We start from the raw sequence: 22,393 nt of genomic DNA on the forward strand, positions 1-22,393 counted from the left end.
AACAGTAAAATAACTTTGTATCGACAAAATTCACTGAACTCTTCAGTTATTTTTTTAACTCCTCCCAGCAGTATGAACTTCACACATTATGATAGATAGATAGATAGATAGATAGATAGATAGATAGATAGATAGATAGATAGATAGATAGATAGATAGATAGATAGATAGATAGAAGAATAGTTTTGCATTTATCAATGTTTAATCTCTATATTACAAATGTATAACAATTACTTTCTAAAAGTAACAACAAAATGCAACAGTCAAAGCTTAATATTTTTATACAGTCAACCATTCCGCCAAATTGCTATATCTGCGTTATTACCCGTTGACTTGAAATGGAAAATGTACTTTTCATCATTTTCCGAATTTCATTTCACTCCTTCCACATGTATTCATTATTGGAATGCTCTGTAGTCATTAATATGTTTGTGGTAGGAGTAAAAAAGGAATACTTTATGAGTTAATTCTTGCGGCAGTAAATCTCTTCCATGGACAAGGAACAGACGATGCCAATCTTTAAAATAAATGTTGAGCAAACGTATGATGAAACAATGGAATGTCTATACGTAGGAAAATTTGTACAACGTTAGTTTGCTTTAAACCTGCTACACAGAATTACCCATTGGAACACCGCTGTTTTCTAATTGGATTTTCAAAGCGTATTCTTAGGATTTTGTCATTGATTGCTTTATGCGGCATCAGTCTATTAAAATTTCCTGACTGATAATGTAGTTGATAGAATTATCTGTATAATTAACAATTATAAAAGAAACAGGTGTCAACTAAATGTTTTAGATAGTATCTGATAGAATTTCATTTTTCTTACAGTATTAATCAATAGTGTTTTCTACACTTTGAATTTGGATATAATAGTGTTCTTTATTAAAATTTCCCGTTACTAAAGATATTATTACAGAAGATAGCCAAATGAAGTGATAGGATGTAAACGTGTTTAATTTTTCCTTCCCTTTATCTATACCGACTGCAGAGAAAGATCTGACCTCTGCCATTGCCTACTTCCAATGGGGAGGAGCTGCTGCTTCGTCCCGGTTTTCATTGGCCCTCAGCTTCTACCGTGCAGTGGGGGTATCTGTAATGATATTCAGCATGTTTTGCACAAGAAATGTCAGCCAGAAAGGGCTATCTTCTTCCTTCGCCAAATTATACCACAACAATGTCATGCTCAGATAGCCCGGTAGGAAACTCTTTTTTAGTGGACTCCTTGATCAGTGCCAGCCGTGGTGAAGGAGGTGGAGGAGGGGGTTACTATCAGGGTAGTGGCGTTTATTTGCCGCCACCTTCTGAACTCTCTTACGGGCTTCCGAACTGTGGATTTTTTCCGGGGCTTGGCAAAAGGAACGAGGGTACCCCTCAGACTATGGTGCCCACTTCTAGCCCTTACATGCCCGGCATGGAGGTTTGGTTAGATCCTCCACGACCGTGTCGCATGGATCAGCCTACAAGTCAGCAGGTAGCGCCGTGTTCTTTTTCCCCGAACATCAAAGAGGAGAATTCATACTGTATTTACGAGTCAGAAAAATGCCCTAAAGCTTCCACAGCAGAGGATCTCTCGTACTCAAGGCTAACCTCAGGATCCTGCTCCGGGAATGATACTAGCACGGTACCAGTACCAGGTTACTTCCGCCTTGCTCAGACTTACACTACTTCTAAGGTTTATCATGCTGGGTCTTCCCAGTTTGTACTGCAGCCCCAGACTGGTTTTGATACTCCCCCATCTTCTTCTACGTCTGCAGAGCCGATCAGGAGAGGGGGCGAAGAAGCGTCTTCTGGTACTTTAACGTGCGCTTCACAGAGAGAAGACGATTTACATGCTTCTTCAGCTACAGGAGACTCGTCACCAGATCCCACAGCAAACACCAAAACGTGTCCAGATAAAGCGGCCAAAGGTAAGGCAATAATCCATTATGAGTGCGAAGGAAAAGCCCAGGTATGGCAGTAAGAATGACTTGGGCAAAGGAGTAGTCATTATACCTGTAAATTGCTTTCTTTTAGGGTGCAGCAGTAATTAAGGGTATTTACTGTAAGTGCAGTATAGAATAATCACATATTTAGAGTTATAGCATTTTTGTTGCATCGTGATTTGATATCAATAAGAAAATAAACACACACATTGCCAGTTGTTTTGTAAAAGGTGCATATTTTCCGTCGAGCACAAAAATTAGCAATATACTATAAATTGATACATTTGACTGATAAACATTGATAAATATTGACAGTTCTGCTGCATTATTGAAAGGTATGCATGTAAAGCGTACTTTTGTGTTATATATATGACCACATTTGCGTGTTGTCATTGTAAACAAAATACTTTACCTCTTAGTTACATAACCTAACGTGACAAAGTTAATAAGAAAAATACAATATACACCAATAGTTAAGTGAACTTTGCCAAATTAATGAGCTTTAAGATTTATAGTATATTAGTAACCACAATGGATTACTTTTAATATGAAAGTTTTTTTTACTGCGTATTTTCAATGTATTCTCTATATTTATATTAAACCAGTAAGTAATATATTAATATAGATGAACAGCAAACCAAATGTTTTTCTGTTAATAGCGCGTGTGTGAAGGGGACTGTGTTTCCTCAGAAAATAAATGCACTGAATTATTTTAATATGTGAATGCAATATAAGCAGTATGTTGTTTTCTCTTTATGTAAAGCTTGTTAGATATTCGCTAGCCGTTAGGATATGGGTAATGTTCAAAAACCATATGGCTTCGTGCAGGGAACGAAATGTTTATTAATTTTATATTTTTTTCGACAGTAAAACCACTGACATATTATTTTTTCACTTTCCACTAGGAGAAACCAAAAATGAAAGCACTGCAAACTGGCTGACAGCGAAAAGTGGAAGGAAGAAACGATGTCCTTATACAAAACATCAGACACTGGAGCTTGAGAAAGAGTTCCTTTTTAATATGTACCTGACTCGAGAGCGTCGCCTAGAGATCAGCCGCAGTGTCCATCTGACTGATAGACAAGTTAAAATATGGTTTCAGAACAGAAGAATGAAACTGAAGAAAATGAGCCGGGAAAATAGAATTCGAGAACTTACTTCGAATTTCAGTTTTTCTTGATGAATTCAAGGAGCTTTTTCTCAAATTCGTAAGAAAAACGCTGTTCTTTCAAAAAAAAGTTAATTACGGACTTCATTTTATTGTTATTATTATTATTATTATTATTACTACTACTACTATTATTAGTAGTATTATTATTATTAGCCGTAGTAATAATAATAATGCTATATTTGAATTGATAGAAACAACAGCAGCAACAGTAATATTAATAATAATAAAATACTTGGATAATATAATTTCTATGATATATAACAATCATTATTTGCTGAACTGAACCAATGTTTGTTTACATTTTTTTCCTTTTGACAGTTGTATAAAGCGCATTAGCATTGTACACGTTTTGCCATCATTACCAAACAGATTTCAAAGTAGAAGAAAGAGAACGATTTACAGAAACTGAAAAAGTATATTTTAATCATTTCGTTTACATCTAATTCAAACTCGAATGGCATAATATATGAGGCATGATTAGGATATTGTTAAAATAATTTACTATTTAAATACGAAATCATCTTGTACCTTTGACAAACATTACTCATCCATAGACACGTATGTGTTTGCTATTGAATGTCTAGGTCAACTTGCAGCAAAATGTATGTCTGCGTATTTGTGTGTGCGTGCGAATTATTGTACGCAAATATTTTGAAACATGTACTTTATACGCACATGAATACACGTATTCGTTGATTTTTTTATTTTTACTTTATTATTTTGGATGAATAAGAGGATGATGGATATTCACTTTATTTATTTGACTTACCCAATTATTTACAAAGAACACATTAGTAATTATATAAAATAGTGAACAGTTTACACAATTGTATTTTCACAACATTTTTGCATATGTTTATGCATACAAATTACGTTGTTTATGTCTGATATTATATAGTTTATTACTTATTAAATTCATGGTGCACGATTTGACATTTGTCAAAACAATGTTCAAGGTAATGTTAAACTTACTGTATACATAGAAACAAAGGTATGTGCTTCATTACATATATGTACACACTATACATAGCGTGTGCGCAAATGATATGCACCTTTTTCACCACAAACTGGTACGTGGATTTCTTTTCTCAATTGGAGAATAAAATTACTTTGTATTTGCCTTATTCTGTTGTTTACTGTATTAAGGATAATTTAATAACTAAGACTTTAAAAATGATGGATAATGTAAAGTGATATGCTTTGAGTGAATGTAGCATATATTCTTAAAAATTTGTACTAATTTGTTTAAAAAATAACAGAACCTACTTTGCAAAAGAACCTAACTGTGGGCATTTATGTACAATTCTTGTTGTATGAATAGTTTATTAACACAATTCCATTAATGACTTGTGATGGTAGCTAAAACAATCACAAAATACGTTATTTCATTTCCAATTGGGTTAATGTATTTTAAATTAAATTAATGCATTTTTGTCGAGGCTATTATGGTTCTGAGAGTTATGCTGGATATTCCATACTGTGAAATACCATTCAAAACATCTTTTTTTATCGTGATGTGTTTTCATTAAAGTCAAGAAAATGTTATAAAGTCGATATGCTCTTTGTCTAAAATAAATAAATGATAAACACTGAAAAAAGTTTTATAGTGTTCACATTTGTATAAAGTGCATCTATTGTAAAGCTGGTATGATTGTTGTATTAATAAAATGTTTCGTTGTAGGTGATTTAGAGTGATGCAAGACATCAATGTTCTTCAAACATTCTCATTTAAAACAATATATATATATATATGTATATCTATATATATATATTGTATATATATCTATATCTATCTATCTATCTATCTATCTATCTATCTATCTATCTATCTATCTATCTATCTATCTATTTATTTATCTATATATATATATATATATACTGTATATATATATATATATATATATATATATATATATATATATATATATATTCTCAAAAAAGGAAGGCGAACTGAATAGTATCCCAATACAGCAGGGGACATAATATTTATTAAATGCACATTAAGTTGAACATTTGCTATTTTACCAGCTATAAATGCTACTGCGTTTCCGCTTTTTGTCTGCAATGACAGTAGTTACCTTACAGTCCGGAATTATTGTTGCAATCTATTTAAATATTACCTAGGCAGTCGTAATTTGTCTAGGCCATATAGCAATGGTGCTGTAAGGTTTGTCTCCTTTTGTTAAGTTTTATGACTTGCTAGTATATCTAGACTATTGCTGTCTTGGGCGAGTGGTTTCTGTTGAGTGAAAGCAACTTGGACAGAAAGGAAGCCAATTACTATGCTCAGCTATAGCTTTTTTTTTTTTGGTTTAAGCTTTGTTGTTTCCTTGATCTTTACGTACAGGCACTACAAAATAATATGGCAGTTGGTTGGATTATATCTTCAACAATGTACGTCTCTCGTGAAAGGTAAAAAAAAAAAAAAATAGGGTTAAAAACACTGCACACGGTCAACCAAAAAGGTACGTACAGATTTTGTTTGTAAAAGGTGCCTAATGTAATTTTTTTAACTGCTGAATTTTGTTTTTATCTTTTAATTATTTTGAAAGCACGGATTTCCCCAATGAATAATGCACTAAATAACGCTGACTGTTTATAAAAGCGAAATGATCGCTTATACCGTTTTTTTCTTTAATTCTATCACCACAATATCAACTGATAAGTTTTATTTATAGTTACCTTCTGATCGCGCAAGCAAGAAAGAAAGTGTTTAAGACTGCATGTGATTTAGGTAGTTTCATGTTGTTGGGGCTCCATTTTCAATCCCTACAACACGAAAGTGCCTTAATTGCTCCAGTTAAAGTCGTCCTCGCAGCTGTACAGAGCGTATATCCAAAGAAGTGTTTCTTTTCTTTATTTTCGTAGATATTTGTGCTTTGGATAAAACATAACTTATATGATCAGCTTGTATTCGTCAATATAAGTACGATCAAGGTCAGGTTTAGGATAAATTCGCCGAAGAAGTCTATTCATATCGTTGAAAGTCAAAACCAGGAATGGTATTAAAGGCTTTATTCATTGATTTACTTTTTGATATTTTTTCTGTGTATTTACACATGATTAAACCCAGTAGTAGAAATATTTCAAATACTAAAGCTGCTTTGAAGGTGCATGTGTTAAAGTAATCGTATATGTGGCTGTTCCACTCTTCGCAGCAAATTTAAAGAAAAACAAAAATGCTAACACCGCAGTAAAAATTGATCAGTAAACAAAACAGTATTAAGCCACATTAATTTAAAATAAAATATCGTGTCTGTGTTGTGTAGCATCAACAACATTTTCAAACACATTTGTTGTGAAACGTAAAAAGGTTACTGCTGCCATTTCAAGTTAACTGATCACACAGCCGCACAAGAGCGACCTCACTTGGCTATCAGACAGGCGTCATTTTGTCTTGATTCTAGCAGACAAAACACAAACAACAGACGTTGTTTTTAATGAATCTCACACGGCTATAACATCATAACTTCTAAAAATTAACTACATGGCCTGCGCTAGGAACTTGACAACACAAAATCTCCGTTACTCGACTGCAAATCAGTTCTGCTTTCAAATTAACTTAGAATTAGGCCTTCAGTTCATTATTTAGAGACGGGTGAGTACCTGCGGTGCATAGCTACAAATAAACTAATCTTAAAAAAAATGTAAAATTCTCCTTGCTGTAAGGACACGAACTTACCAATTATATCGTCTACGATTAATGAAAAATAATTTCAATACTTTATCGTCCCTTAAGATAGCATTTACTTTTCCTTAACTGACTCCAAGGCCGAATACTAATTGCAAAAGGTTTCTTTTTCGTTGCTTAACCATTCCACACCATACTACAGTTGAGCCTCCCACACCCGCAGAGTATTAGTTTATAGCGTTTTGTTAATGACAACTCTCGAAAGGTGCCAAGCATGCATTCTTTCGAAAACGCAAACAAACATCACCGCTGAAGCAGGGTGTAGGGCAACGATATCTTGCTTTTTTATTGGGGTATTTATATACGTCTGAAATAGCCATATTGATTCTTGATTTTATTACATATCACTGAAAAAGACTCTGGTTAACAAGAGAAATAAGATTTTATCCCCAAAATTAAATTACACATGATCGCCTCTTTCATAGTGTTCACAATTTAGGGAATTGTATTTAAAGTCTTCACAACTTATTAAAAAAGTAGTACACTACTAACCGAAGAATTGAAATTATATAATTTATTTTCTCCTTGCACTACATTTAATGATTATGGGATTTTTGAGTTTTCATATTAAAAGTGATATTACGTCAATGAATTCAAAGCAAAATAACAAAAGTAACCCATGCCACTTTTGAAATTTTTAAATTAAATAGCACTTGATTTTTTTATTTTTCAAGTCTTCGTAATGATCCAGCCGAAATTTATGCATTTCTGATTTTTCTCAAATATAATTTTAATAAAGGCCTTTTCATTTTTTCTGCAATCATTTCCATTAGTATATTACTACTGTCGAGTGTCGTATTCTGTTTAAAATACTGAGAAAATATTTTGCGATTAGTCTGATTGCAGCAATTATTACACAGTGGCAAATAAATGTAAGTGCAGTGACAATCTGCGAGTACAGCGTTTTTCATAAAAGGATTATATTTTAAATGAAGACTTTAGATGCCAACTAAATGCACATAGTGCGGTTATAATAAAGTTCTCTATCTATCTATCTATCTATCTATCTATCTATCTATCTATCTATCTATCTATCTATCTATCTATCTATCTATCTAAGGAATGCAATTATGACCTTGTGACTAATCTTTAAGAAAATCAAGAGGTCATTGTAATATTTAAAATTATATGACTTGCAACGGTAAGACAAGCTGAAAAATACGTCAAATACTTTTTCTCTTTCAATAATAAACATTGTTATTTTGTAAACGTATATTATACAAATCGACATACGATGTCGTAATTATAAATTAGTTCCAAATATATTTCTGGTTTTGATCATAGTAACCGGGAATTAGGCGATTCCACACTTATAAAGCATATAAAAAAATGATTAGTATTAAAAAATATAAGAAACAGATTTAACGAGATTGATTTGTTCAAATAAATACACCCATTTTAAAATATTATATTTCACCTTAGTATTCTAATGCGAATATTATTTTTATTAATTGATTTGGAAATTAAAGTAAACTATTTTATTTTCTCTGTGAAACAACAATAAATCTACAGAAAGATTAATTGTACAAGTCTTCAATTCTCCCAAAATAAATATAGTATTGTAATGTCACGGAAGAGGTTTAATATCGTGTTTACTGTACATATCAAATAATATCCTTTTTCATAAAATCGTATGGCTTTACAATAAAAAATTATGACTGAAAAATGCTGACCCCCATTTTTACTGGTTTGCGGACTGATTTATATTTTATTGTTCTGCTTGGCGATCACGTGTTCTGCACCAGCCAATCCGAATGCAGACGTCTTTTAACTTATTAGGTGTCTGTAGTTCTTTGTGAAGCGAACTTGCTACTTGATTGTACAGTTTCATGTATTCTTAACGAGTGTATGTTTGTGTTTTTCTGTGTTTAGTGCAATGTCTACCTCGGGAACAGTTAACAGTTACTATGTAGACTCTCTTACTATTCACGAGGGCGAGGATCTTTTACAGCCCAGATATTCCTCCGGTACAGTGCTTCAGCAGACAAGACAAACAGCTTTGACTGAGCACACAGAGCTAACCCCTTGTAGTTTTCAACCTAAATCCTCTTTACTCGGTACTTCGTGGAGTCCAGTTCATCCTACCAATTATGTCTCTTCTGTCTATCATCCTTATATGCATCACGAAGGCTCGGCTGGAGAACCGGATGGGAGATATTTGCGTTCTTGGTTGCTGGAGCCAATGTCAGGATCCATCCCTTTTCCTGGATTACCGTCTACAAAGCATTACAATATTAAGCCTGAACCGTTTAACAGGAGAGTTGACTGCTCCACTTTGGAAGCACATACTCTGTTATTTTCCGAATTCACTAATGGATCTTCTCCAGCAGAAAATGAAGAACCTTCAGGAGAGCCTGTCTTGCCAGAAAAAAACGCAGAGAATATATCAGTGGTAGAAAAAAAGGAGACGGACTCAAGTAAGTATGCAAATTCATCTACTCCCTAATATATGTTGAAATGTATGGGTTAAGAGTGCTACTGAGGTTAAGAGTGCTACTGAGAATCTATCTATCTATCTATCTATCTATCTATCTATCTATCTATCTATCTATCTATCTATCTATCTATCTATCTATCTATCTATCTATCTATCTATCTATCTATCTGCTCTTCTTCGTACAGACAAAATATCTAATTTTGTGCAAAATATCTAAATTTATTTGGAACATTTACTTTTGCAAGACTGGCCAGAAAGCGTCATATTTACCTTATTCACCTTCTTTAATAAAAAAATATAACTCACTTGCCCGACCACTTTGGTAATTTTTTCTTTAATATTTTAAGCAGATGCAGTTGCAGGAATTTATTATTGATATATTCACTATCCCTGCCTATATTATTGCCGTGATTGTTTTGTTTCGTTTACAAACAATTCTGCAATGATTGTTTACGCCAGTTTTATTTTTACCTCCTAGATAACCCATCTGCAAATTGGATACATGCGAGGTCAACAAGAAAAAAGCGATGTCCGTACACTAAACATCAGACGTTAGAGCTGGAGAAGGAATTTCTGTTCAACATGTATCTCACTAGAGACAGACGATATGAGGTGGCTAGGCTACTTAATCTTACTGAAAGGCAAGTTAAAATCTGGTTTCAGAACAGAAGAATGAAGATGAAAAAAATCAATAAAGATCATCCCAAGGACGACTGTTAGAATATTACAGGAATGACAGCGTGCATAGACCGCTCCGTAAGAAGGAAAAACACAACATTAAAATGATTCTAACATAATTTCCTAACGACAGAAAGGAGTTGAAAGACTTGTCAGAAAAGTGCTGCATTCCTTTGACGCCTATTCACTTTTGACTACCTTTATGGCTGCACAATTTGCTCATGAACTGTCTTATATTGTGTTTTCCAATTGTATTTTTGTTACAGCCACTGTTGCGGCAAACCCACCTATTCCTATATACTTGAACATTGTGTCTTCAAAGTGATTACTTATAACTGGATAGTTGTATTTTATTGTTGTATGATTTGTGATAGTAAAAGTAGACATCGTTGAACTCAGGTTTGCAAAGTAAAACGCAAGTTCTGTGAGTATTTATCTGTCACTAAAGTATTTAATGTTATGAAGCTGCAGAAATTCCGTTCTTTATTACCATGGTGCTGTCTAATTATACGAAAATGTTTCCATTTGTATAAAATATTTGATTTCTAGGGCACATTTATAATATGAGCTCTAGTAAAAAATATTTCTAACGCCCGGTAGGTAACATTCTCTACTTAAACTAACCTTATCCACGTTGTTGAATAGTTTTTATGTAACACAGAGAAAATGTTAAATGTTTAACTACCTAAGTACTTGAGAGAACTACCTACATTGATGCAGTCAAAGTACCATACGGAACAACTTTAAATTGTATGTTGAACAGATCGAAATAAATTACTTTAACCAGTATTTTAGTGAACCCAGTATTCAGATCGAGCAATTGTTACCTCATTATTTTGTTTAAACATTTTGTTTTTAAATTAGGCACCTTGAATTCAACTATAATAAAAAAATGTTTAGATTAATTTGATTCTTCTGTTTTTACTTGCTTGGAGTACTTTCATGACTCTCATTGCATCTGGACCCGCATGGTTATTTGGTTTAATGAAATTAAGAGGAAAAAATAACACCTTTTCCCTAATCAAATAAAGAATTTCACTTATAATGTATGTTAAAGGTGTATCAAACAATAAAAAATATAATCTAGAACTATGCTATTTTTATTCAACATATTAAATATACACGTCGAATAATGTATGCCAATATTATCTCATACGTAAGTCATAATCATATAAAAATTTCTTTAATATGAAACTTAACGATATCCATGCAACTTATCTTGCCTGAAGTAAGGGACTGAGTTGCCTGGAAAGCTTGCATATTGTAATCTCTCTAGTTACCCAATTAAAGGTGTCATTTTGCTTGACTTCTCTGTCAGTCGACGACCTAATTAATGTTATCACTAAAATCGAATCATATTCAAGTTGTACTCATTCAAAATATAAAGGCATTCAAACAACATTTATGGGTTATTCTCAAATTATTATATTATTATTAATCCACATGTCTAAAGGTTGAGGGTTATTCAGAAAAAAAGCCATTTTTGACTGAAAAATAACGTAAAAGATTTAGTACCATTCCTAGTTTTATTTCAGTAATTGTCATTATCATAATTATCATTGATGAATGGATGATTAAAATACACTCTTAATGGATTACAAATTTCAAAGTACAAATAAAATACAATACTGTAGAAGAACTTATTATGGGCCTTTCACAAAGCATATCTCTTTGAGAACACATTGGCCTCTCAAACGCTGTTGTTTGTCTCGGCTAAAGACGCTGCTTGCCTTATTCTGCAATAAAAGCGTGCTTTTTCAAACGTTAGTAGGGTGTGAAATGCTCTGGAAATAAAAGATCTGAAACACAAAAAAAGATGTTCCAAAACTTTTGGCATATATAATATAATCAATTCGTCTATGGTTTTAGGTGAAAATTGACCTCTGAAAAGATCATATAATCACATGCGTAAATTTTACGCTATTTTATATAGTCTGTAATTTAAAGGATTAAAGTAAACCACGTTATTTAATTCGTATATCTTATATACATATATATATATATATATATATATATATATATATATATATATATATATATATATATATATATATACGTCTTCAGAGGGAGCTTTAGTCTATATTTTTCCCTAACTTGTTGTGACGCCCTCTGTTGCAGATGGAAGAAACATCAAAGACTTGTCCAGGGATTGTGCCATAAAACGAAGGGTCTGACAAACTGTCTGGAATCTGACTTTTAATGAGTTTACAACTGTGCAGCTACAATTAAGTTGTTTTCAGGAAAGACCATCCGTTTGCTGCTTTTTGCGTGTTTAAACAAAAGGCCAGCGGAAATGCGAGTTTTTATTGACCCTTCCTAAATGAAAGCCTGCTGTATATGCAGTAGCTTTGTTAGATCCACTAAATAACTAGACTTAAACAAAAGTGCAACTTCCTCTATTATACAATGTATGATATATCACTAACGTATAATAATAAATGATATTTCTTTGTTTAAGAATCCATCAAGAAACAGCCCTAATATGCTTCACGAAGATTGTATTAAATCTTGCATTAGCATGCGCATGCGCGTGTATATATGTATGTATGTATATATATATATATATATATATATATATATAGATAGATAGATAGATAGATAGATAGATAGATAGATAGATAGATAGATAGATGTGTGTGTGTGTGTGTGTGTGTGTGTGAATGAGTGTGTGTGTGTGGGGGGGGGGGGGGTGCGTGTTTGTGTGTGTGTGTGTGAGAGAGAGAGAGAGAAAGCTCGCGCGTATGTGTGTGTGTGTGTGTATGTGTATGTTGCTCTCTAGGAATACTCCAGGGCGCTTGCGAATAAGCTTGTATCTGCTAGGCTGCGCAAAATGTGAACAGGAGGTGGCAGTATAATCCCATGAAAATCTCCTGAGTTAGTGTACTGTATCAACCAAAGACAATATTAACACTCCAAAGGCAGAAGCGTACATTTTCAGAAATCTGTAACCATCTTTTCTCACGTATTTAGGAGACCTTCATTTTAGCGCTAAATAGTTATGAGTAAAATTGCAAATTGTTTTGAATTATCTCAGAAACCACCTATATAAAAAAAATAGTATAAGAGAAGAGGTATAAAATCTCCGGGAAATAAGGTTTATACGTTTTTAATGTAAGATAAGAAGAAACATCTACTTTAACTTAAGCTAGTATATTTGCTGCCTAACTGGCTAACAAATTACCACCAATAATTATGAAAAATATCGGGGTTATTCTTTAAAGTACTAAGTACTTTTTTATACTAATACTGGGTTATCTTGTTAAAATATTCGAAGAACTATAAATATTACTGTATATAATTTATACAGTTATTTATAAAATGAAGCCAGCGCAATACAAAACAATATAAATGTATTAACTATTAATTTACGATTTTGTTTTATTTTTATTGTCCCTTTCATTCGTAATGTTCATGATTTAGTGTTTATTTAAAGATTGATAGAATGTCACTCACAAGTATGCTATCTAGCTACATCTGTTTAAAGCTATAAGACTAAAATGGTGCGCAAAAATATCTGTGTATTTCTGTATGTCTGCATTTGAACAATAAATGTTCTTATATAATATTTAGGCTGGAAACAAAAATCTTTGCTTTATTTGATTTAAAAACAGTAGTCGTTAAATCATGCAGTACTTCGCATTAAATGAACACGTTTGAAAAGTCAGTGCATCTAATCAAAAGTAAGAAAGCAATGTTCCTTTAATTAAGGTATATAACCAAGGGAAGAGCTGACAACAAAACTATTTTGAACTATTATTATAAAGCCTTTCTTTCTTTCTTTCTTTCTTTCTTTCTTTCTTTCTTTCTTTCTTTCTTTCTTTCTTTCTTTCTTTCTTTCTTTCTTTCTTTCTTATCTGCTCCGTTGTAACGTCAATGAATTTAAGACAGGCCTTGACTCAGTCCTGAAGAAATTAGTGAAATTTTAGCAGAAAAATGCGAATCAATTAAATTCCTTCACTTTTCTGTTGTTAGTTCTCATTAAATTGTACGCCCACAATTTTAAATAAGTGGCTTGCTTAATCTGCCCTATAGTTGAAATACAGGTGACTATTGGATGTATTAGTCACAAGAAGGAGTCACGTGAATAAAATCGCCTGGTTCTGGAGAAAATGGGGTGTAGTATAAACCTGGGGTGTAATACTGTCATTGATCAAGTTGCTTCGTAAAAAAGACACGGAATAGAAATTTAGCTGATAAATCACTGCACAAAAAAAACCAAATTTTTACTATTTCGGGAATACACATTTTGACAAACACCCTGGAAATAGTTCCATTGTACAAAATATGGATCCTAGGCCGTACTCTTTTGCAACAAATATTCAAATGTTTGTGTATGCAACAAAAACCTGTGAATATTTCTCGTTCTTATTTGTCATCTGCAAGGTGAACATTGGCATACGTCTCTGGTTGAAATATTTTAACACACGCTTATAGTTTCAGTTGCAACGTTTCGGTCAAAACATCCCTGTTCTTTTCAATGATTTGTACAAAAATAATACAAAAAATTGCAAAGAGTAAACCCCAAGTTTAAATCATAAGTCCGTTTTCAGATGTACCCCTGTGATACATCTTCAGGTAAGGGGAAGCGTTCTTTCGTAAATAGCTTTGAAATAGAACTTTTCCACTTAAACTGCTGTCACAATAGACTTTATGGTTCAAATTGTTGCCGGGATGCATTAGCGCAGGAAGTCTGTGGCATTGTATTTAAATGAGCATCATAAAACTTTTACTGCTCCAATAATTAGTTCTGCCCTCGTAAATTCATTCATCCTCCACGACTTTAACGTTCACCACAATAGTGTATGGGAGATTTGCACATTTTCCTCCAAAATTTAAATTGTTATTTGAGATTTGTGCACAAAATTCGACGTTATTATGAACGTCAAACTGAACAAATTAATGTAATCATATAGAATCTCTATATCTCTGTATCTGTCTCTCTATGGAAGTTTATATATATATATATATATATATATATATATATATATATATATATATATATATATATATTCGCTTATGTATAGAACGAGGAACGAAGACAAGCTTTACTTTTGCCACTATTCTTCCAATTATTAAAAAAAAATCAAACAAATAAAATAAACACATACATAAATAAATAACCAAGAAAACATAATTAGAATATTAAGTTGAACGGCTGCGTTTAAATATTATCTCTTCAAAGTTTTCATTTTTTTACTATCACACTATCTGTAATTAACAAAATATCAATTAATTTCACAATGCACTATTTAGTATGGAGAGTTACTATCAAGATTTAAATACTGTGATATTAAGTTTTTAGAAACATTTACTTGCATTGTTCCATACTGTTTTCAAATTGATTTTACAATTCTGTCTTCAATTTTAAAATATGTTTTTGAATATGTATATCAGCTCTTTAAAAATGACAGCTATACCTTTATCTCAATTCATAGTACATTTGCTCTGAAACAATACAGGTCCCTCTTTTTAATTGTATTTCTCAGAAAAGATATGTTCTTGAAATATTATTAATTTAATGGTAAATTAATATGACACGAATGCGAAAAAACGGTCATACATATCTGAATTTTACAACCAAAATTAATTGCAATTTATATTTTTGTTCAGTTGTTTATGGGATCTGCTAACTTACTTTAATAAAGCAACCCTTGCAGTTTGAAGGTTTGGATACGAAAAGAGAAAGGCAGATTTACACCCAATGCCAAACACTGGAGTTGGAAAAAATAATTTCATTTAAGCCGATACCTAACTCGTCGACGGAAAATCGATATCGCCAGTTTCCTCTTTCTGAATGTGCAAGTCAAAACGTGTTTTCAGAACAGGAAAATTAAGTGGAAAAAGAACATTTTCAGTTAACATAAAATGGCTTCATTGTAGGTACTTCAAAAAGAACACGAAATGTCTATAAAGATATAGATTAAGACGAAGAAGAAAGGTAAGAGCTAAAATATTTTCGAAATGCTTAAATGAGCAGGGAAACCTAACGCTTGCTATTTGTGAAAGACAAGATATACGAAACATCCAGAGTAGAAAGAAAACACCCGATTTAAAACACCTGATTTGCATTTTGTAAATTAAATTAAATTAATAATAAAAATATATCGTAAATCGTGTTTTTTACAATTAAATTTCAAATATGATTGACGAACTAAAAAACATTAAAGATACAAATGAATATCAACACTTATGTTAAATCATCTCTACAAAAATACCTGTTCTATTACAATATTAAAAGCTAGCTATAAAATAGATAGATAGATAGATAGATAAATAGATAGATAGATAGATAGATACATAGATAGATAGATAGATAGATAGATAGATAGATAGATAGATAGATAGATAGATAGATAGATAGATAGATAGATCCCATTTGTGACCCAAAATCTAATTCATATTATAATGTACAATGCCTTACTAATTACACTACTTAATGCAATTACTATTAATGCTGTTTTATGACTGCTTTATTTTGTTATGTTGTACCCAAACAGTAGTGTTCAATAAATAGGCCTATCTTTGCAATACTTTTATGATTTATTAATAAAATGATAACGTCACTTAAGCAGTTTTTTTAGAAATAAACATTCCACTGTAAATGTGTATTTTCAGTTTATTTTGATATAATCGTAGATCTTGATTCATTTCATACTGTTAATTTGTCAAAGTATAAAAGTGTAAAATGCCTAATTGTTGTCCGTCGTTGTAGTATTCTCTTCTTCTTCATCTTCTTCTTCTTATTATTATTATTAGAGTGATAAGGAGAAGTTTAACTTAATATGTCCTTAAAGGTTTTCTTTTATCAATTTTATTTGCACGCAAGGCTTACGGATATTTTAATCAATCTCACTACCGTTTTATCAGTTGCATTTTTGCCTTTAAGTAAGTAAACGCTCACCGAAACTGATCACTTTTGGAAAAATGTTTGTTCAATTAAACATACTCTTTCTTTTGGAGAGCTTTATTAAAATGAAAGACCTTTTATTTAATCATTAAACTCTTTTCAAATCTTACAAATACAGAAAAATGCATGAGCTATTCATTTAAAGCCATACATAAGATACTAATGATTGTACCAGTTTTTAAAATAGAAACCAATTAGCAGCACAGAAAAATTGTACTTATTTTACTCTTGTTTATTGTGGGTGTGCATCATAGGAAATTTTGTAAAATATATACGATTCCCTTATTTCTGTCGACATAACGACTTTTAACAATTTCTAAACTACATCTAATCAGGGTATACAATTTAAACGTAGAAATCATAGGGACAAGACGTGATCTACATTGTTTATTTTCTAGTAATTTTCAACATCCATTTACGTTTTACGTAAAATCTGAAAAGTTCAGTGCCATTACTGTTGAAATCGGTTGTTGCAGAGTATGATAATAAGTACTACTAAAGCTAATAACCAAATTTAAAATATCATTGTTCTTATTTAAAATTCATTCCACTGATCTACGGTAAGATGGCGCCTATCTGTGACCTGCCCCTCGGAGAGAAGGAAAAGGCCATAAATCCGTTGTTGTTTATGAAAATTTACAACTTTGCAATACAACTTTACGAGTTGTTCGGTATTTCCATTGGCCACTCTTGGTCATGTGGATTGTAACCATGAACATGAACTTTTTTATAATATCCCTATCGAGAATAGAGCTGCATTCTTTTCATTCGCTGGTTCTGCTTCGGATGTGTCTTACTCTCGCGCCTATTTTGTCATTTGTTTTATAACAGCAAAAATGTGGGCAGATTTTCGATCTGAGCAACATTTAGGAAGAAATTTCATGGATAACAAACAGGAATTTCATCGGCGTAAGAGACAAGCTGGGCTGGATTCAAAGCAGTTACGGAGTCTACAATGTCATTTGGTACAGCAAGGAGAGTCTCGGCTCGGCCTTTTGGCAAGATTCAGTCATCATAGTGCCAGTGTGAAAAGCTTGCTTCTCTACGGAAAACAACAGGCCCAATTCAGGGTAAGATAATTTGCCGTCTATTGAGAAAATCGTTGAGTTACTGTATTATAGTGAAAATATGGCATGGGTTAAAAATAATAATAATAATAATAACAAGTTGTAAAGGTTTGCTGGTTTTTCCAGTGGATCAAGGCAAACATCATTGTTATCAGGTATAAAAAGAACCAGTGTAATAATATTAAAAAAGTAAAAAAGTAAATTTAAGTACAGCAACCTTTTCACTGAAATTAGAACGTATAGAAAATGTGTATTTTTTAATTATTTTTTGATAGATAGATAGATAGATAGATAGATAGATAGATAGATAGATAGATAGATAGATAGATAGATAGATAGATAGATAGATAGATATTCTTTAAAGTAGTAAAGTAAGTGGTTTCTTTGTTCCATCTACTTCAGTCAGGTATGACGTTAAGGCACTTCTTATGTACTCACAAATCAAATGTGAAATATTTTAGACTTTAGTGCAGATCACGATTATGCATCTAAAATGTTGTAATTTGTCATTGCTCGGAAGGTCTACAAATTATTATTAAAAACATCTGCAATATTTCTTCAACTCCATTGTTGTTCTTTACTGCCATCTTGTGGTTTTGAAACAATTTACTGTGTTTTGAAAAAATATTTACCGTATTTTAGAAAACCTATATAAAGAAAGGCTCTCATATACAGAAACACTACCTCAAATGTATTTAAAGGTACTATTAATCAAAATAATTAATTATTCTCTTTAGTGTCATAACTTTCTATTATTGAATGAAGTGATTATATATATATATATATATATATATATATATATATATATATATATATATATATATATATATATATATATATACACAAAGACAATAAGGCACAATTTAATACGACACACATTTTCTTTGTTTAAATATTTTTATTTATTGAAGTCGGCATAGCAATATAAGAAAACATATTTTGGTAATGATTTTAAAAAGGTAAAAGTTTGAAAATAATAATAAATTCCTGCACAGAGCTCAAAAATTAAGACTTTAGAACATGCACATCATATTTGTCGTTGTCTGCTATGAGCTAACAATAGAACCACTGCTACAACAATAATGTCATATTGCACTGTTAATGCCTTAAACAAGTACAATGAAATTCCATCGAATATGAAAGTGGCGTTCTAGGATTCGTTTTGAATAGATAATAATTTAATAATGTTATCTAATGACTAGAGACTAGTTGTAAAAAGCTTTTGAATGTTGTTTGTCTAATTTTATATCTCTGCATGATGTAGCGATGCTTTACTGGTTTGCTCTTCATTCACTTCATAGGCATATATAAATGGTCATATTTATTTTGAAAACATGCAATTTTAGAAGCAAGTACAATAAAAGAAAATTTTTGATATTAGTTTTTAAAATTTGCTAAGAGAACAATTTTAGTGTTAACATTAATAGTGTTATTAATGTAATATGCAGGGCAACTTTAAACGATGTGACAATCCAGTTTAAAGCCAGTGTAAGTCTAAAGTTTTATTATTAAAATTTTTATAAAAGACACCATTAAAGGAATATACACAGCCTCACCTCCATCCCCACAAACTAATAATAATAAACTTTTTGACTTTGGAAAAATATAGTATTTTTTATTATGTAGGCCATTTCAAACGTAACAAAAAAGGTTTAACATAATAAATGCTAAAATACTAAAAGCACCACTTCAGCTCTTCATTTTCTGTTTCATTTTTTTCTGCATTTTCTGAGCATTTTTACAGTTGAACATCTGCGTTTCATTTCCTGTAGAAAAAAAGACACAAATAAATCAACAAATGCCTGTTATTTAAAATAAATCTATCAATCTATCTGTACAATATAAATTGTATAGATTATTGTTTTAGATTAAAAAATCATAATTGCACAAGAAAAAATACACAAAACATTTTGAACGTGTTTAACTCCGCTGCATTTCTTATCTTTCAGAAAAATGTTTGTGCTCTTAGGAGTATGAGGCAAAATTTAATGTATATTTCAAAACTGAATTTAACCCAATAGTGAAAAAACACTTCAACATTAACATTTTATAACAGTAGATTTTTGTAAGCAGCAAGTTTATATTAAAACCGTCACGAATTCACTGTATAGATACTGATAAAAATAGTTTATCAACTTTGCAAACAAAACAATAAAAATAATGTGAATGCAGGTTTTATGTTATTTCAAGGAATGGCGTTTGCTCTCTTCGATATTAGTAACAGTGTCAATATATTTTCTATCTGGATACTAGAGTGGAGTGGAACCTGTATTATTTTATGCTAAATATTTTCTTTCTTTCTTTCTTTCTTTCTTTCTTTCTTTCTTTCTTTCTTTCTTTCTTTCTTTCTTTCTTTCTTTCTTTCTTTAATTATTAGAAAAAGCATAGCAGTGATTAGTAAATCACTGCTTCTGAACTGATCTAGCGGTTTTAAGTTTACTGCCTCCGTTGTTCTTGCTCCCAAGAGAGATATAATTTCCGTGCGAAATTCCTATTGGCCAGGGCGCGATCAGCTGGTTATATTTGCTGCTGTCCCTCTTGGCGTTTAGCCATCTAGAAACAAACCACTTGGACTACTACAAGTACTGTGGTTACGGCTAGATGTTCAAATACAAAACAATTCACAACTTTAGGCTTTACAGTGCAAATGAATTCTTATTTTGTGAACAACGTATTCCCTATCACTTTGTCCAGTGGCCAGGATTCTTTTCTGGGACAGATCCCTTTGTATACAAATGGCTATGACCCATTAAAACACTTTCCATCGTCCTATGGACCCACTGTGATACAAGACAAGACAACTCCGTCACCAAGTTATTATCAACAGTCAACCACAGTATTTAATTCAAGAGTTCAGTGTGATTATGGACCAACTTGCTTTTACCCTGAAAAGGAAACATCAAGCGCTTTGCCTACAGGCAGTATCAAGGAAAGGGCTTGCAGCGAACATGTGCAGTGTAATGCTGACCTGCAGTACAAATCTTACTGTGCTGAAAAGAAAATCTTAAATAATGAACTACTGGAACGGAGGCACGGTACTTCAGTTTACTCGTGGATGCAACGAATTAACTCAAGCGATGGTAAATATCACATAAAATACTTTTTGATTCGATTGGCTTTAAATTATATAATAGAATGTTGATTAATTACAACAAACGCTGGGTCTTTTTAAAATTTCATTTATACGTAATTGTTTTAAATGATAAACATGTTACTTTTTCAAAACGTACAACTTTCTTTCTTTCTTTCTTTCTTTCTTTCTTTCTTTCTTTCTTTCTTTCTTTCTTTCTTTCTTTCTTTCTTTCTTTCACCTACGGGCATACATTCCTTCCAATATTGATATATTTGAATAACGCTGAATAAATAAACACCAGAAAACAAAACAAATTGTTGCTGATTTTTAATTTTTAAGTGGACATGTTTGGTGTATTGTATAAAATATACTAGAATCTCTATAATATTAGTCTGTATTATCAACGAATAAAAAAATGTGCATATTTAAAGTATCTGCAGGAAACATTTTAAAAGAAGTTAATATACTGTTTCGCTTAACTCAGATCTTATGTATTTCTTTCTTTCTTTTTTCATTAGATTTAGGCCCCGTGTATGGCTCAAATGGAAGACGCGGAAGACAAACATACACGCGATATCAAACTTTAGAACTTGAGAAAGAATTTCAGTTTAATCGTTATTTAACTAGACGTCGTCGAATTGAAATAGCAAACGCATTATTTCTTAGTGAACGGCAGATTAAAATATGGTTTCAAAACAGACGAATGAAATGGAAGAAAGAGAATAAATTATTGACCGCTAGTCAGATTAATGGTGAGGATACTCCTGAAAACCCAAGAGAGTAACTGTAGTTTCTACGGGATCTTTTTTCTTTTTCTTTTTCTATAAATTTTGATTAATCATATGGCAGTAGATAGATAGATAGATAGATAGATAGATAGATAGATAGATAGATAGATAGATAGATAGATAGATAGATAGATAGATATTTGAATGTACTTATATTTATTTAGAATTTCAGCCGTAATAATTCCATAGCAAAGAAAAACAACATCCGCTAAAAATCAATATGCCCACTTGACAATTAATTAAATTTTGCTCCTAAACAATTAACACAATTTTTGTTTACTAGTTTCATTTTTATTGCAAAATGTAAGTTATGCAATTGTACAAAAATGTAAGTTATTAAATTACATACCGTTTAGTTATGTTTTAGAAGTAACAGCAGTGGTTTAATTCTAAAAGTCTACTCCAAAACTTACGAGAATTTATGTAAGTTTACCGTTATTTCTGTTGCCCGTTTCCTTTAAGTCCCACAATAATGTAAAAAGATGACAGCTTTTTCAATAAATTTAACAATTTTAATAAAACGGAAATCCTCAACAATGAGACTGGCAATGCTTTGCATATAGTCTTCTGCAGATGCGTTTGTACTTTTTCCGGCTTGTCTGGATAGTTTTAGATGCTTGGTGTTAGCTATTTAACTATACATAGCAACATTACTG

At 31.8% G+C, this 22,393-nt stretch overlaps 3 protein-coding genes across 3 annotated transcripts; all 3 read left to right on the forward strand.

Moving 5' to 3' along the window:
* Positions 1–555: 555 nt before the first annotated feature.
* hoxa10b (homeobox A10b) lies at positions 556–4,416 on the forward strand. Its single transcript, XM_028818234.2, has 2 exons — positions 556–1,910; positions 2,831–4,416. The coding sequence occupies exons 1-2, from the start codon at positions 1,127–1,129 to the stop codon at positions 3,103–3,105; spliced, it is 1,059 nt and encodes a 352-aa protein (XP_028674067.1). The 5' UTR covers positions 556–1,126; the 3' UTR covers positions 3,106–4,416.
* A 3,517-nt stretch (positions 4,417–7,933) lies between these two features.
* On the forward strand, positions 7,934–10,874 carry hoxa9b (homeobox A9b). Its single transcript, XM_028818242.2, has 2 exons — positions 7,934–9,204; positions 9,703–10,874. The coding sequence occupies exons 1-2, from the start codon at positions 8,664–8,666 to the stop codon at positions 9,942–9,944; spliced, it is 783 nt and encodes a 260-aa protein (XP_028674075.1). The 5' UTR covers positions 7,934–8,663; the 3' UTR covers positions 9,945–10,874.
* A 9,090-nt stretch (positions 10,875–19,964) lies between these two features.
* LOC114664217 (homeobox protein Hox-A6-like) lies at positions 19,965–22,134 on the forward strand. Its single transcript, XM_028818244.2, has 2 exons — positions 19,965–20,956; positions 21,468–22,134. The coding sequence occupies exons 1-2, from the start codon at positions 20,524–20,526 to the stop codon at positions 21,731–21,733; spliced, it is 699 nt and encodes a 232-aa protein (XP_028674077.1). The 5' UTR covers positions 19,965–20,523; the 3' UTR covers positions 21,734–22,134.
* Positions 22,135–22,393: the final 259 nt, after the last annotated feature.

This window comes from Erpetoichthys calabaricus, chromosome 13 (assembly GCF_900747795.2).
Source record: "Erpetoichthys calabaricus chromosome 13, fErpCal1.3, whole genome shotgun sequence".
Lineage (NCBI taxonomy): Eukaryota > Metazoa > Chordata > Cladistia > Polypteriformes > Polypteridae > Erpetoichthys > Erpetoichthys calabaricus.